At 43.7% G+C, this 17,936-nt stretch overlaps 1 protein-coding gene across 1 annotated transcript; it reads right to left on the bottom strand.

Annotated features, from left to right (window-relative positions):
- Nucleotides 1-718: 718 nt before the first annotated feature.
- Nucleotides 719-16,726, bottom strand: STYXL2 (serine/threonine/tyrosine interacting like 2). The gene is made up of 6 exons (XM_074900253.1): nucleotides 16,588-16,726; nucleotides 15,701-15,836; nucleotides 13,226-13,320; nucleotides 12,076-12,307; nucleotides 11,109-11,326; nucleotides 719-8,943 (listed from the first exon to the last, which is right to left on the bottom strand). Exons 2-6 carry the CDS (start codon nucleotides 15,814-15,816, stop codon nucleotides 6,113-6,115), a joined length of 3,492 nt encoding a protein of 1,163 aa, XP_074756354.1. The 5' UTR covers nucleotides 15,817-15,836; nucleotides 16,588-16,726; the 3' UTR covers nucleotides 719-6,112.
- Nucleotides 16,727-17,936: the final 1,210 nt, after the last annotated feature.

A 17,936-nucleotide genomic window follows, 5' to 3' on the forward strand; every position in this document is an offset into this window, starting at 1 on the left:
GGTATGAATCAGATATGGAAGCAGTTACACTCTTGTGTAAGGATTAAATTTGTCTATTTTAAAGATACATGCAAATAATCTTTGAAATGCAATTCAGAGGGGAAGGTTCAAAGCGCAGACAGGATGTTCCTTCTGCTCTCTAAGACAGTTTTCACATCACCACACCTGGATAGCTTAGCATAGACATCCCAACATTTACCTTGACCTACTGGCCCTGGGAAGAACTGAATTCATATTGTTGCCAGCTTTTCTAAGTCACAAATAATGTGTGTGTGTGCATGTGTGTGCTTGTGTGTATGTGTCTGTGCACCCTGTGGCAGGGGAACAGCAGTCACAGGAAAACACCAAGCTCAGAAGCTACTGAATGTTTGTAACAGGGGGATAGATGGAAGCAACATGAATTCAGCTCCTGAGTATGCTGAAATGTACCAAAGAACAAAAGGCAGTCTAGGGAAAAAAAAAAAAAAAAAGGATAGGATTCTTCCATGCCCAAAAAATTTCTGTTCCTAGGGGTAGCCAGAATGACAGGGTGTTCATTCAAGTAGATTATGCTGGTACTGGCAATACACAACCTAAATACATGTATTTTGAACCTCTCTCCATTTTTTACATGAAGAACAATGCAACAAATCTTATTGGCATTTAAATAATTACTCCCCTGCAAATAAGTTAGCACCTTGCTCAGATGACAGAGGCAATTCACACACCATTTAGAGCTATGCTCCCACTTCTCTAGAGAACTGTTTATTTGTTACACACAGTTTCAATTTTGGAAGTTTTCTTCACAATTAGAACAGCCAGAGATGTAGCCCACTTTCATTTTTCTAAATGACAAGTGAAATTCCAGAGAATAGGTAGGTATCTCTCAAAGAGATTTTGCTGGAGTACATGAGCATGCAGTGTCTGTTTCCAAGCCCTAGACTATATTAATCACATGCTTTCTGCATCTCTGTTGGATTGTCTATAAATTTAGGAAGGTCATGGCTACTGTGTTTTCATGTTATAATATCTATATTGAATGTATTCCAGCTAAACCCTTTAAGGAAAGGCAGGTAATGCAATATAACCATCCCCAAGTAAAAAATTTTGTCTCATAATTCACCTAGCTCTCCACTACAGCTAATGTGTAAGCATTTCTCAAGGAGCTGTAAAAGAAGGAAATGGTGCTAAACTCCTTTTAAAATTATCCAGTCTAAACTAGTGCTGCGTGCAATAAATCAAATTGCTCTGAAAATCCTAGATGGGGGGAAATGGGCCATGGCCCCACACCTATCAGTATTATGACACAGAATGCAGCTGTTACACTAGGTCTAACTTATTTCTGGTACATTTCCGCTTCCTTCCAAACTTGCTTCTGCCACATTGAATTCCCAGTTTACCACAGATGTCATTTTATCATCTATGTCCCACTAATATCTCTCACCCTTTCAATTTATCACAGTCCCCTTCACATTTCTCACAAACCTGTAATTTTTGTAAATCATACCACCTCCTTCCTTCCCACAGAGGTTGCCCCATAACCTTCCCCAGATTTTTCTACATCTAACAAATTAATATTTTGCATTAGCCTCTTCAGCTTACATACATATCTCACTGTCTCTGTCCAGTGTAGGACCCCTTCTTCATTTGCCTATTGTCTTCAGATCTCTTTTTGAACGCTTCTTATCTCCTAGTTCTCCAGCTTTCACCACTTTCTTACTTCACTCAGACCAACATCAAATGGGTTTCTCTCTCATATATCCCTCCTTAACTTCTTTGCTTCCCACATACTCGTGAGTTTCGACCTTGTTCAAAGGACATTAAGGAAACATAGTAGAAATGAGAGGCCAGCTGTGAAAAAACACAGAAGGACTTAATGAGACTGAGAGACTGATCACTAAGATGGTAGATGAAATTCAAGTCTAATAAATGTAAAGCATTACACATAAGAAAACATAAAATTATGATGTTGGAGATGACCATTGCCATCCAGCAACAAGATTTTGTGGATATAATAAATAGTTCCATGAAAATATCACCTTGGTGCTCAGCAACGGCCAGAAAAGCAAGCAAACTGTTAGGAGTTAATGTGGAAGGAACAGAGAGAACAGGAAAAAGGTCATTATGCCACAGGATAAATCACTGCCACACCTGAACCATGAATACTGCCTGAGGATCTGGTCCCTCATCTCAAATGTGACAAAGTAGAACTGGAAAGGGTTTAGAGAACAGACAGGATAATCAGAGACATGGAACAGCTCTCATATGAGGAATGAGCAAGTCAGGCTGAAAAACAGAGCGCTAAGGATGGGGCATAAGGATAGAGGGTGGCAAGATCTTGTGGGGCATGTAGATACACTATCTTGGCATTAAAGGTGGCTTCAGAACAGACAAAAAGGAGATGGCTTGACATTCAGTGTAGAGTAAGTTGTGGGACTTCTTGCCACAAGAGATCACGGAGGCTGGCGGGTACAAGGCTATAATGGCTATAACTCAAAAATGACTAGGCACCTCCATAAAAGGAAAATCTATCAAGGGCTATTAAATACAAAAATATCACATCTGGCTCAGGAAGTCCTTGAGTTGCAAATGATTAGAAGCTGTAAGATCATGCTGGGGAAATATCACTTATATCACTGTTCTTATATTCTTCCCTAGGTATTCACTGTTGTTCTCTGTCAGAGACAGGATATTGAGCCAGATGGACCTTTGGTCTGACCCCATACAGCCTTTCTGATGTTCCGGTGTTTATATTCTTAACTGACTGTATGGATGCTCCTTGCACTTTCACCTGCCACTACACAATGCCAAAAAAACCCCTCCTGTCTATAGCAACAAACTGAGACTGAGCAAAAATATCAGTTCCAGTGCATCTTTGCTGAAAAATCCTTCCTAGATAAATTTGGGTACTTACCTACTCTTTTTAATCTAGTGTCAGAACAGTGTCATTGCTGAAAAACCATTCACTCTGCAGCTCTGGTCACCTGAAATAATCTGTGCAGACCTCTCCCCTTTCACCGATTCCCTATCTCCTTCTAAATTCTCATCTTAAAACCTGACTTTCTAGCCTGCCTTCAACCTCTCCATTTCTGTCTCTCCTGGTTATTGGTCTTATGACTGAATGCTTTAATATTTTCACCATGCAAGGTCTTTATGTCACTGTTTCATGTAATTTATACCTGTGAGCTGGAGCCTTTCCCATCTCGCTTTCAAGCACAGGCTGTACACGGAATGGAGTCCAAAATGATCCCCACCCCCTTATTGCTTTGGGGGTTTGGCTTTATTAACAAGGATATAAGCAATAAGAAAATAAAGTTCAGCTATTTCTAAGGCTTCTCCCTCATGACTGCTCAGCCAGCATCTTAGATGGCCTCTCCCCAGCAAACCATTTTTATCTCCCTTTTACACAAGTGAACTAATAAGCCACCTACCTCAGTGAGTCAGCAGAACCCACTTAACCCTTTCCCAGAAGGGTCAAAACTTGCTATCAGGATGGTTTGGCTCAGGCTTGTTACTGAACCATATTCTGCCCCTCGGTCTTGAATAATTTATTTGTGCGGCAGACCTAGATTACTGTTTAAATCAAAATGCTACCCAAACAAAGGCTGTGCTGTAGAGTGCAAAATGAAACCAATTACTACATCATATAATGCTCATCTTTTACAGTGTAAGATGCCCCCTACAGTACTGCAGAGGACAGACATTTCTGTTGAAAGCAGCAGCCAGCCGTAGGAAACGGGAGAGAGATTTTTCCGAGGGAAATAGCCTTTGATAAAAAAGTAAATTCAGTGCCAGAAGATACAGCACACTCCCACTTTCATCCATCAAAACTGAAGACCTTTTCTAGACTGAAAATTAAAGCAAGGTCCAAATATGCATATGCAGATTTGTTTTCCACAGAACAACTTTACCAGGGACGAAGAGGAAAATGCCTATCCTAACATACATTGCAGAAATTCAGTATAAAATCTGGGAATGTGGATCAAAGCCTGGAATTCCACTACTTTAAAAACATACAATTCACCGAAATATGCAGAAACAGGGGATGCATTGTATTATATATCATATTGTAGTAGAAGTGCATTATAAGCCTTATAGCACCTCTCGATGCCTGAAACATTAACAAGACCATGCTCTTTATGTACTCCAAAAATGTAATCTGAGTTTACTCAAAAAAACTCAACAACCCACAGAAGTAAAATATGTTCTTTCTCTTATTTTTCTACCCTTGTTATTGTTCAATCACCTGATTTTGAGACTCCATTCACCTGACAATAAGTAGCTATCATTTGCCCTAGTCCTGGCTGTCAGAAAGAGTCATCTTTATCTTTAGAGAAGTAGGGATAATGTCTAATCAGTGAGTTACAGTTGAGAAAAATGATTCTAAGTTTAGGAAAATTGGCAGCTGCATTTTCTTATCAGTAACCATTATTTAGATAGCACTGCTGATGTGCATGGCGTCATACAGACAAGGACAAAGACCAGGCCCTTGCTCCATAGAGCCTATATTACACAATTAAAATAGGGAGAGGTACTAGCATAATAATAATAGTGAGCTCTAAGCCTCACAGTGGGAGGGAGAAGAGATGACAAGAAAAAGAAAGACAAAACTCCCGTGAGAGAGCAATACTGCATCATCTCTCCATTGTTGTTTTATACTAAGGTCTGCCAGAGGGTTTTGTTGTTTCAAAATACAGTCTGTACAGAAGAGGGAACAGATAATTCCAGAGTAGAAATCGGGAGAAACTGGCTTAGGTATTTATAAGAGAGAGGTGGAGAATGTTGACTGGTGACAAAGAGTTGGGTGCTTTGATGTGTCAAAGACACGGTCTCATACAAGTCACAGAAGTGATGCTGTGGCAGGACTGGTAGGTCACATCACACAAGCTCACGAGGCTCTGCAGGGCATGGAAAAACCCAAGGATCTTAACTTGCTGTACTCAGTTAACATGAAGACTGCTCTTCCACTCACTCTGAAAAGTGGACTCTGTAGCTCACGATACAAACAACACGTTAACTGTAACACGCCAACTAAACCTACCATCTCCTAAAAATGAGCTCCCAAGTTCAACAGACATATAATTTGTCCTTAGGTGCATGGTGCCTTACACCAACACTTTAGTTATACATCATTTTATTATGAGGTCACTCTGTGTATCACTCTTCTTTCAAGGCAATCACATTGAAAATTAATAGATACATGACAGTGTGACTATAGACATAAAAGCACAGACTTAACTGAGCTGCATACATAAAACAAATGTAAGCCAGTACATCAGAAACCCAGCCTAATCTAACACTAATCCTAATCCTAATCCTAATCCTAATCCTAATCCTAATCCTAATCCTAACTCTCTCTTTAACTACATCAGAACATAATTTTTAGATGGCTGTTAACATCGCTACATTTTTCCTTTGTTGACTCAAAGTTATTGGCAGGAACAAACCATACTGAAGCAGAGATGACTCTATCTAATAGATAACAATGGTACCACATGAATACATTCATTATTGCATTGAACTTCTAAAAAGAAGGAGGCATCTTCTTTTTTCTAGTATTTCACTTTGCTTCTGCTACTTAGTGAAATGAAAGAATACATGTATTCCCCTGAACTGTCTTCTTTCTGTAGACATTCATAAGACTGGTGCAGAAAATGGAGCCTACCTGTCAATATCTTCTCAGTGGTATAAAGTTAAAACTGACTAAGAGAGGAACATTCTTCAAATTCCTAGAAAAAGCTGTTGGCTTCTTCCATTTATGATCAAAAAGAGACGAGAAAAAATATGTCCAGTTTGTAATGAGACTAGGAAATTGAAATAACCAAAATGGGATGCGATTGGTCTTTTGAATTGAGGTGCCACCGTTACTTGCTTTTGCGGCTGAAACATTGTCTGGCTCCTAATGGCTTCTAACTTTGTGTGCCTACCTACATTGATCATTTAATACTAGCATCTTCTTTCTGACAAACCACAAACACTTCCAAAACTTGACCTCTTCCCTTTATCGCCTTTGATTAAGAAGAGAACTATCTGCAGGAAATGCCCTACAAACCACAAAGGATTATCAGAAATATAATGATGAGTGATTCAGGGACTCTGTGGCTCTGCTTGTGTTCCTATAATCTGATCTTGGTCACTCTTCCCTTCTGCGCCGGAGCTTTGCCGTAGTTTCTTCTAGTCGGCTTCTCCAAGCAGCGATAATGGCATCATCATCCATCTCTTCTTCCTCTTCTTTATGCGTGCTTCGCCTGTACTGAGAGAACTGTCTAGATGCAAATCTTTCTTCACTTTGTTCCACTTTTGCCTCCTTCTGTCCACCCTCTTCAGACTTTGAAAAGCTCTGGGTGAACTTTCTCTTAGCGCCAAATTCTGACATGTCTGACCTGGCCTCCTCTTCACATGCCTCCACATGATGACATCTAACTCGATTCTGTGTAGATGGTTGAGGGGATTCAGAGTCAAATGATGGTTCAGGTGTTCGGCTGAAAGTGTGCAGCTCTGGGCTCTTTTCTCTGGAACTTTTTTCACTGACTCTTGACCTTGTGAACTTATACATCTTTTTGTCCTCTTTTGCAGAAGCTGAGGAAAATCTTGACAGGGTTCTCAGTGAATCTCCTTTTGACTCGTAGGAAGAACAGCTGTCTAGCTCTTCTCTTTGGGATCTGGAGAATCTGTAACTGGATGTTTCAGAATCCATCTCTCTAACTTTGGATGATCTGCTATATTTCTCTCTAGCCTTCTCACTTTGATCATAATATGACGGTGGTTCTCTTTCTGCTTTCAGGCCACTGAGCCACTTGGTGATATCAGTCTCTATCTCTGACTTCGGTGCACCTGTGTTTTCAGGTTGACTGGACAGATCAAAGACCGTATCAGTTCTGTCAAGATCTGCTTGCAAGGGGCGCCTGTGGCTGTTTGTTGTACTCCCTCCGTCATCTTCTATTTCATTTTCCTCTCCTTTGGTCATCTTTTTTTTAAATAAAGTGCTGCGTTTATTGTCTCTGATCACCTTTTCGATTTGATAATCTGACATTTTCTCTCTCATTTCCATTTGCATCTCTTTCTCCTTCCTCCTGAGTTTCTTCAGGTCAACTTCATCAGCAAAGAGGCTGTACAGTGGCTTGCTTGTCTGTGTTATCTTCATGTTTGAACTAGTCCCATCTGTCCTTGCACTCACTGAGGTATTGCAAGACAGGACAGACTGAGACTCAGCCCTCTGCATGTTCTGCTGGCGAATGTGAGAGGTAGCAAGAGATGAGCCACTCTGAGCACTGAGAAGAGAAACCTTATCATCGTCTACATGCCTGCCAAGGTCTCCTGACATTATGCTGGAGGCCACTGCAGACGATGGACGGGACAGCATCATGATCTCATTTTGCTTTTGAGCAATGGTTTCACTGACCACGTTAGCAATCCAGTTCTGAATGCTTGCCATGGATATAGTGTCACCTGGGCCAACTGGGAGATTGGGAACAGGTATGCTTGGCTGCACTGCCCCTGTGCTGCTCCTGGTCTGCGATAAAGATGAATGATTTGTCTGCATGCTCAGTGCAGAAGCTGCATCCTCGGCACCGCTTGCAGAAGGCACTGAGGGCCAGAAAGCTGACAGTGGGATACTCCCACTCATCATACTGTCTGTCTCCCAGCTGCACATGGACTGGCTTTCTTCTAAAATTTTCTTTGAACGTTCAAGGAGCTCTACACGCCTCTGCTTCTTTTTAGCTGAAGCAAAATCCTCACTTTTGGCAAACTCCACAAATTCCTCCTTGCTTTCGCTGCCCACCTTCTTCTGCCGCTTCGTTTTCCAAGCCTGGTAAGCAGTCAGGTTAATATCTGACAAACTCTTCCCTTCTGTCTCCTCCCCATCTGCCTGGCTGCCCTCTTCTGCTGGAGATGGTGCAGAAGATGACGATGGTTCTAAATCCTTCTTGTGAAAGCCGAACTGGATCCTCTTGACCTTCCACCTTTCTAAGGGGGTCAACTTGTCTTTGTTTTTCTGGCAGAAATTGTAAAAGGAGCTACTGTCTGAAAACACACTCTCTTCATCCACATCCCTCTCCTTTCTTCCTGTTTCTGGGGATTGTCTCTCCCCACAGTTTTTATTCTTAGAATGATACCTCTGAGCAGCTTCTTTCTCAACCTCCAGAAGCCTCTGGTTCCACATGTCCCAGGTGCTCTCTGAAGACACAGAGCCTGTGCGGCTCCTCCTCATCCTGCTAAAGCTACTGGCTTCTACCTGTTGTTTTAGGGTTCGGATCTCAAAACTGCTCACACTCTCAACATCACTGAATTCACCTGTTGGGTAAGGTCTTCCTCCCGTGCTGGAATCTCCATCCTCCTCCCTGGGCGGACCATCCATTTGGTATTTCTCATTTCTGCACTGCCAGTCACGGATCCTCTGCTCCACATCCTCCTCAGATTGTTCTCCTTCCTGATCTGGAAGCTTTGGAGATGTTCTTCTTCCATGGTTACCTCCTGGTTCCTTTGCAGGCAGGCCTTGTTTCTTCCTCCATTCCTCATACAACTGTTCCTCTTCCTCCTCACTGATGAGGGTGGAGTGTTTGGAAACCCGGCTAGTTTTTCCCACTGATGAAGAGCTCATAAGACTACCCAGCAGGCTGCTGGTGTCCTCTTCTTCTACTGTGATGGAGTGGGCTTTGGCTCCCATGATGCTTTCTGAGTCCCCAACTCCAGACAGCTGGGAAGAAGTCCCTGCATGGACAACAGGACTTTGACTAGGAGTGACTTCTTCATCTCCAGTATGCTCCAACTCTCGTTCCTCCAACAATTGCTCATTGAGGTCCCTTAGCTGTTTCAGAAAGCCATCGTTGGGGTAAATGGCACGCTTCTTTCTCAGAGTCATCAGAGCCTCCAGAATGGTCATATGGTGGTAGATCATCAGGTAAGCAGCCACCAGCACAGCTGAGCGACTGATTCCCATTTCACTGCTGACAAGGATTTTGCCTACAGATATTGAATATAAAAGTAGTTAGTTATTTCCAATAACACAGAGAGGTTGCTCTGATATGTAGCACAAAAACATTCTCTGAATAGTGTTAAAAATGAGACAGATTATATGTTTCAGTGACTGAAACCAATACAAATACCTGTTAGCTTTACCTTAATAAAAATTTAGATACATATGAATAAAAACCACTTAAGTTTCAAAAGCTGTGGGCAGGCACATATTAAAACAGTCTAAGTAATAAATATCATCTATATTCATCTATACACTTCACTTCCCCAAATAATCAAAAAGCTTATTAGAAAGGTATTAGAAAGACAAGTGATACAGTATTCTTGACTTGCTGGCTGACTTAAGGTAAAACATTTAAGCTTGCCATGCTTCAGTTTCCCCATATGTAAAAAGGGATACATTAGCATTAGCCTCCAGGAGGGTATTGGGAGGATAAGCAAATAATTTTTAATAAGGCATATTATAGGACTTAAATATAATTTTATATTTAATTAATTATATTTCTGCTAGAATACAGAGCTGCTGTTTTGCAAGGTACACCCAAACAGTTTACGCGTAAACTGGCTGGAGGCCAGAGTCATAGTATATCTCAGAACAGGAGAGCCAAGCAACTAGCAGAAAATTTTGACTCTGACAAACTGATACAGCTGCTTCAAACTACTGGGACCCACCGTTCTGTAAACAGTGACTGCAAGAGCTGGAATCAAAGCCGAGGATCTGCTTTATTTCATGGCATTTACACAGAAACCACCTACTGCAGAAAACTAAGCTTTGGCACAGAAGAACTGTTTTTTAAAGTTACTTTTCTAGCAAATTACAGTTAAAGAAAAGCTTGTAAATATGAAGAGAGCTTAAATGAGGCTTTGCTCGCTTGCAAATAACTGAAATTACTGTTTCTAAATGTGTGATAAACTTCAGTTTAATCAAAATGTTTGCACTGAAACTTAATGAAGCCAGTTTAAACACCACCCTTCTGACTGCTGATATGCTACTGCAAGTATTTACCTAATGTACCTATTCCTACAATCCCGAAATGTCTTTTACACCTTTTCTAGTATCAAAACTCTCCGTTGCCTTCGAAGTGTTTTAACAGTAAAGCCTAACAGCTCACCAAAAGGGGGAGATCTCATTCCTCTGCTTTCTTTCAAGGCTCCTGTCTCTGTGCATCCTTTCCTGTGTCCTTTCTGGTACTGACCAGGCCCTTTAATGTGTCAGTTCAGTTCACTAACCCAATGGAAAATCATCTCTTCCCTGATGGGCTGTCATTTTTGCTGGGTTAGTGAGTTGAAGGGTTGATAAATGCCAGCAGCAGTAACATTTGTACTATGCCAAGGGTAGCAATGGGACTTATGAGGACGAATATAGATGGATAGAGTGTCCCTCCTCGTGTTGTTGTCGGTGAGCTATTAAACTTGGCTCAACTTTTCTTGTGTACTAACAAAACTCACTTTTCTTACTGTCACTTCTACTAGGAGGTAACCTGTTGTCTCTCTACAAAAATTAAATGCACTGAATACATATATGAAGAATATCAGTGATATCACTGACTGTGGTGTTCATTTTTTTTATTTAATTCCATGACAATATTTCTAACTGTCCACTGAAATGGCAACAAAATGACCAGTATGCACTGGAGGTCCACAGAATAACAGCTGCCATGGAACTGGAGTACAGCAAAATATACAGTAGCCTGGGTGTAGATATCCAGGGATTCAACCCAGCTGTTTGGACTGTTCTAGTAAATCAGCCTGTTCTTTTGTAGTAAACATCCTGGCAAAACTGAAACTCGCAGTGTACAGGAATATATCAATATATATAATATCAATATAAAAATATATATTTATTGGAGCAGGGCTTCACCTCTTTGCAATAGTAGGGTACTTTCAAAGCAGCTGAGGGAGGTGGCTCGCAGCCATTTGATTCAGAAGACACGGGGCTTGCAGCAGGGGCTGCTGGGCTGCCTCCTCTCACTAGTTTGCCCCTTCCTGTTTTGAATGAGGCATGCCAGAAATGGGCAAGAAGTGTTCACTGTAACTGGACGCAGAAAACAAATTATCTGCCTTCTACCCAATTACAAATGTGGCATTTATCAGAGTAACGGTTCCACCCATTAATTCCCAAGCATTCTGGAACCACCGTAACCTCCTCTTACCCCTGTAAGTCAGCAGTGCTTCGTCAAGGAACTCTGCAGCTGGGCGGAAGTGTTTGGAAATATCCATATCTGGAAAATCATCCACTTCAATGCCCAGGTATTGGATATTCAGACCGTTGTAGAACCCTGCTCCTGTGTATACACCTGTACCATGAGCTGCATTCAAGACATGTGTGATCCCCAGCCTCTTCAAACGGCTTTTGTTCACTGCAACACTTCTTCAGAAAAGAAAAAAAAAAGATATTAAATATCAGTGCTCCTATTCTGAGTAGGAAAGAAGCTGTCTGCTACAAGGTCTACAGAACTCCCAGTCTGTGTCACTCATCCAACATGTGGTTCCACTCAGACCTTAATGTCCTTTTGAGAGTCCTACAGGTATTGCTTTCTAATACGCATCGGGAAAAGAAAATGAGAAATCTGCAGTCACCAGTAGAGCTGCATGGTCAGTTTCCCTCCAGCTTGATTTTAAACTCATCCTGCCATCCTTGGTTCAGGCTGTTTACTTATTTCTCAATTTTTACCACACAACTGATGTTTTACACTGTGTCCCCTTCTAATTCTGTCTGATCACTTGCACTGTTGTCTCAGATGACCTACAGAAGACCTAACCATTTCCATTTGACATTTGCTACAGCATTTCTTTTTTAACTGTCTTTTATGTAACAAGGACTTTAGTCCCGATTTCAGGGCCAAATTCCAATCAGAACAGTCTAATTTTGGCTTGCTTGCCTTTTCCTCTTCTAAATCATCAAAGCATCAAAATAAGCGTAGGAAAGCTGCTGATTCTATTCCAGAAGTATTTATTTTTCAGTACAGAGATCTTTGTGAGCATATTAGGAAAAACACTTTGGGGGTCTCTAGGGATGAAAGGTATTAGATGCATGTAATACATGTTATGCCTTCAGTGGTTCCATCTGAGCGTTCACTGGGAATCTCGTGCAACTTGATGACAAAAACCGACACTCACTTTTCTGCTATGAAGACATTAGGCCAGACTTCATCCACAGCATCCCTGGGGGTCTCCAGTCTGTCTTTCACAAGCGCCCTCTGCAAGTCCATCACACACGGCGTGTTAAACAAGCTGGTGTCATCAATCTTTTCCTTAACTCGGTTGTACAGGTCTTCCACCATCAGCTGCCGTGCAGATTCTAACATCCTGGGACACACTGATTCTTCATTGGTGTCCTTTGTCTTCAGTTCTGGAATAAACTGACATTGTAACTAAAAGCATGTAAAACCAACACAAATACATGACCTATCATTCTTTGTTCCTAGGCAAGCCTTGTGGCTTGCCTTTTTCCCCAGTAACATCACACTGCCCTGTCTGCAGTGTGTGCATGTACATGCTTATCTAGTAGCCTCAAGGTAGTTAGTAACAGTACTGCACTGTCCTCTCAGTCCAGAGATCCACACTGGCCAAAGGCCTGGGAGTTAAGGGCATGCTCATTCTAGCCCCAAAAGAATGCAGTTGCTCCCTACAGCTTCCTGAGGAGGGGAAGTGGAGAGGGAGGTGCTGAGCTCTTCTCCGTGGTATCCAGTGATATGACATGTGGGAATAGTTCAAATTAGCACCACTGGGGAGGGGCTCTGACTGGACATTAGGAAGCATTTCTTTACCAAGAGGGTGGTCAGACACTGGAACAGGCTTCCTAGAGAGGTGGCCAATGCCCCATCCCCGTCAGTGTTTAAAAGGCATTTGGACAGTGCCCTTAAAAACATGTTGTAACTTTTGAACAGGCAGTTGGACTAGATGATCATTGTAGGTCCCTTCCAACTGAAAATACTCTAATTCTATTCTATTCTATTCTATTCTATTCTATTCTATTCTATTCTATTCTATTCTATTCTATTCTATTCTATTCTATTCTGCAACTAACAATCAAACTGTATGCACCACTGCGGTACATGATTCAGCCACAGATTCAGTGACAACTTCAAAGGAAGTCACCAAACCTTTCTGTAAATCGTTATTTCTTTGTGGTTTTCACCTCTGCCTCAGGTGGGGTTTTCCCATAAAGGCTTTTTTATCATTTTAGGATCTCTGGATGAGAAAGACAAAACAAGTGCAACCCAAATCTCTATCACTTACATAATTCTTTTACTCTTGCTCCTCTTACCTTCATTGATTATTTGTTTGGCAGCCACAGCAGATGACAGATGGATTGGCTCCATGAAGATGCTCTCTGTATCAGTGTCCGATATCACTGAATACCTGCCAACCAACCACACTGCCTATTAGGCAAATGCCCTCCACTGGGATTCCATCTCCAGGACTTCCCATTCCAGAAGAAAGCAGCAGGGAACTGGAGCAGTGACGATCCTTTGATGGTAGAAGGGAAGCCCCAGCTCTTCTCCCACCCCTCACCCCCACCCTACTCTCCAGCATGGCACTACAGGCTTCAAACATGCCTTGGTATCCAGTGTTTGCAGGATGTAGACAGGTCCCATGGGAAGGAACTGTGGTAGGCTGGAGTGCCAGAGAATGGACTGGTGGAGGAGTTTTTGGGTAGAGAAGATCAGTGGCTGGTTTGAGACTGGTAGGGGGATGGATCACAAGGAACAGTCTCAGAAGTAGCTCTCACTTAGACAGACATAAACATTGTCCTAACTAGAATTCACTGAACAATTCAAAACAGATTATGCTAGAAAACTGCTGAGTTTTTCTTCTGTTAGCTAATTGCCTTTGAATTATCACAAGCTGCATTAAGATTGAAGACTGTGAATCTCTCCCTCAGTACGTTGGTCACTTCATAGCACGAATCTGTGGTCAGTCTGTCCACTCACACAGAGCTGTCTAACTGCAGGTCAGAAACAACTATGTAACCCACAAACACCTTTGAAGGGAGTTGTTTGACACGCAGCATGATTTACTTAAGTTTTGTTAGGCAAACAAAGGTCACAATCTTGAAAAGAAATATATTTCCATCTGGGTCCACCTGTATAGTACAAGAAAATCCTCTTATTCAGTTCATCTCAACAAAACATTTTACAGAGCTTTTTTCCCTGATGTACACCCTTCACATTTCCTTCCAAATAGATGGTACAGATCATTAGGACAAGTTTGCTGCCATCACAGAAGCTATATGGCAATGCGGGCTTGCAGTATTTGCAATACACTGGTTTTGTTTAATTAAAGCAGGAGGGGGTGGGTGATTAATGTGCAGTCAGGGTGCAACAAAGTGCCTGGCAAACTAAACTGCCTTCATTTGCCATAATCAAAATGGAGGGCACAGCCACTGGAAATCACTTAATGGACTTGTGAAGGTCATTTAGTTGGGTTCCAGCAACTTGTCAACCGTGACTGAAAATAATCCTTTTCTAGCTCTTCAAAGGAGTTTATGAGATGAGCAAGGGGATCCTCAGTCTCGTTTACAGGAGCTGACACAAATTTGCAGCTATGCCCTGCCTTCAATTCCTTTTGCTGTAAAAGTTACCTCCAAGCTCAATAAAAAGATAACAGTTGGTAATAATCTGCCACCACAGCCTCAACACATTTTACCTGTGGCTGCCCCAAGCATCCATGAAACACACAGGTGTTTCACGCCCGAGCCTGGAAGCTTCAATGGCCTCATTCTGTTTGGGAAGGACCTTGCCATGTTCATCATTGCTTTTGGCATTGACAGCAAGAAAAAAAGCAGAAGAAAAAAAAAAGGAAGACAAAGGAAGGGAAGGGAATAAACTGGAGAGGTAGTTCTGTTCATTTTGAGTGACTGATGAGCAGTGAAAGACTGATTTACCAAGTTCAATACATAATTTTACTTTATGTGAGCTCAGTGAACTTCCTAAACAATTTTTAAACGCATGTAGTTAAATAAAATAAGCACTCTGTCTTCATTTTTCTGCAGTGCCCAACAGTTAATGCGAAACATTTCATAACCTCCTACTTGTTGAGGGCCACTGGGGCAGGTTCTTTTCAAATTTGATCCCTACTCCCTGCCTTCAGCTAAAGGATCTCAAAGTGTACAGAAAGCCCTGCAGAGCATTTTGCTTTAGGAAAAGAGTACAGAGGGATGTATTTTTACTTGTATAGGAGAAAACACATCTAATCATGCTTGTTTTGCTTGAGGTAACTCAATTTTAGCTTGCACTGTGACAGCCTCCTGTTCAGTGCCTGAAGCTTGTAGCTAAAGATGGCTCTGAACCAAACCCAAATCTGACGACCCTCAGTCTTTCTGGGGCTGGGAAAGGCTAATGTCAGCATAAAAAAATCCACAGGTCCTTATAATGGACAGAAAAACGGGGCTGAATTTGGGAAGAGTTGAAATCTGGATCAGAAGTTTCGACAAGGGCACGGACATGAAAGGATGAGAAAGGGAAGAGCAACGATACCACCCCACAGTAATGCTTTCTGCAATTTATCCCCTCCATGTGCACATACACTCTCAGCGGGATGGATTAAGTAGCACAGGAGTTCAGTCTCTGCAGTCTTTCTCCCTGCTGGCATGCTAACCCCGCTTCAGGGAGTGGGGGAAAGCCCTGGACACTCCACGCTTAATCCAAGTGCCTGTGCAGACAAGAGGTGGTGGAATAGGAGGGAAGGCAAGCTGACCTACCACGTGATACCAGAAGGCCATGGCAGCAAGCATACTCACCGGCTGGGCGAGGGGCTGCGGAGATAGTGGGCCTGCACGGCCTTCACGTCCTGTCCCTCGTCCTCCTCATGGTGCAGCACCGCCTGCTCACTGTCTGAATCTCTGCTGCTGGCCATGGCAGCTGTGAGAGGATCCTCTACAAGGGGAGCACAGTAGGAGGGAGAGCCATTACCGAGGTCCAGGCGGGAGGCCATCCCCCGGCTGTGGGGCAGAGGTGGCAGGCGGGGTATGGCAAAGGGGCTCCCACAGTCCTGCAAGCAGCCCTCACCACAAGCCAGCCACACTGGCTCCTCTGCCAGGGTGCCTGCCGCTCCCGAAGCCTTATGCAGCTCCCTGGCTGCTGCCCAGCAAGCGCTGATGCCCTTCTTGCCTGTGAGTAAGCGTGCAGGAAGGCCAGGAAGGAAGGGGTGGTGGGGCAGAAACTCTATCCTCTCCTTGGCCAGCTCAGCCATGTGTGGTGGCTGGAAGGCGCTGTACACAGCCGGAGCTGGACTGGAAGGAGCGTTGCGGGCAAGAAACATGAGACCTCGCCTCCCCAAAATGAAACGCTCCTAAAACTCAAGGCTGAAGGCGCTTTAAGCCTCAGGACTTTGTCCTTGTAATCCTTTGTGGGGAGGCTGCTGTGCCCACCCTGGGCGTGGGAGAGCAAAGGGGCCGTAGCTCAGTTAGAAGCATGAAAACATGGCAGCTGATGCTTCCCCAGGTCTGGCCAGTGCGACTTCAGCCTCGCTGTGCTGTGCCACGATAGCCAGCAGTGGCTCCAAAGGGCCCCAGCAGCTGGCCTCAGGCAGGAGGACCACGGCCGAGTGCCTTCAAGCGGGCTGAGGAGTGGCTGCCACTCACAGGCAGCAAGCGGGGAGCCAGGGGAGCAAGGAAAGAGCACTTACCTAACCCTGTGCTTGGGACAACTCTGCCGGGGGTCCCTGCCAGAGGCACGCCGAAGGAGTCCAGTGAAGAGGGCAGGAAACCTGGCAGGGAATGGTACTAAGGGGAGAGAAATCAGCTGCCCCCTCTCACTCTCTCTGAGGTTTCTTCATCAAGGGGCAGGACAACTGTCGGCACCAAACCTTTATCAGCTTTCTAAATATAGTGATGTCCTGACGCTGGCTGCTGGATTGCACGGGAAAGAATTCAGTGCCTCATAGGCAGCAGCTGGTCAAACACTTAACTCCTTCCCCACTGTGAGCTGTATCCTCTGACATTTCCCAGTTGCAGGAGCCCAGAGGAGAGCCCAGAGCCGGTGAGACTGGACCTCCACCTGCAGGGAGCCTCCAGGCAAGTTGGATCCCACCAGCCGTAGCCTGAAATGCTGGCATGACCTCTGATGTCCTTGGGAAACACAGTGCAGGATGAGCCACTCCATGCTTACTAGAAGCAAGCTACCTGTCAACTATCTGGACTTCTGTTTGATACAGTCCCCCACATCATTCTTACCTCTAATGGATGGACTATTTGATGGATAAGGAATTGGCTGGATCGCTGCATCCAGTTACAGTCAACGGCTCAGCATCCAAATGGAGATCAGCAACAAGTGGTGTCCCTTAGGGTTCCATACTGGGACCAGTACTGTTCAATATCTTTATTAATGACATAGACAGTGGGACTGACTGCACCCTCAGAAATTTTATGGATGGCACCAAGGTGAGTGGTGCATTTGATTTGTTAGAGGGCAGGGATGCCATCCAGAAAAACAGTGGCAGGCTTGAGTAGTGGGGCCATTCAACATCATAAAGTTTAACAAGGTCAAGTGCAAGGTCCTACACCTGGGTCAGGGTAATCCCTGATATCAGTACGGGCTGGGGGCTGCAGGGAAGGGCTGGGGATGCTGGTGTATGAAAATCTGTCTGTGAGCCAGCAACGTGTGCCTGCAGCCCAGAACACCAACCATATCCTGAGCTGCATCAGAAGCAGCATAGCCAGTGGGTCAAGGGAGGCAATTCTGTCCCTCTACTCCGCTCTCATGAGACCCCACCTGCAGTGCTGCATCCACCTTTGGAGCCCCCAGCAGAAGACATGGACCTGTTAGAGTGGGTCCAAAGGGAGGCCACCAAAATGATCAGAGGGCTAGGACACTTCTATGAAGAAAGGCTGAGAGACCTGAGGCTGTTCAGCCTGGGGAAGAGAAGGCTCCAGGGAGACTTTACTGTGTTCTTTGAGTACTTAAAGGGGATCTTATAAGAAAGATGGAGACTTTTTACCAGAGTCTGTAATAACAGGACAAGGGGCAATGATTTTA

Source organism: Athene noctua, chromosome 1 (assembly GCF_965140245.1).
Source record: "Athene noctua chromosome 1, bAthNoc1.hap1.1, whole genome shotgun sequence".
In the NCBI taxonomy this organism is placed as follows: domain Eukaryota; kingdom Metazoa; phylum Chordata; class Aves; order Strigiformes; family Strigidae; genus Athene; species Athene noctua.

What these genes read in the sequence shown, in the direction of transcription:
- STYXL2 (XM_074900253.1), bottom strand. Translation starts at nt 15,816, where the DNA reads ATGGCCAGCAGCAGAGATTCAGACAGTGAGCAGGCGGTGCTGCACCAT. An exon ending in AATGTCTTCATAGCAGAAAA is followed by an intron (nt 11,327 to 12,075) that starts GTGAGTGTCGGT and finishes TCTTTTCTGAAG; the next exon opens with AAGTGTTGCAGTGAACAAAA. An exon ending in AGCACTGCTGACTTACAGGG is followed by an intron (nt 8,944 to 11,108) that starts GTAAGAGGAGGT and finishes CAATATCTGTAG; the next exon opens with GCAAAATCCTTGTCAGCAGT.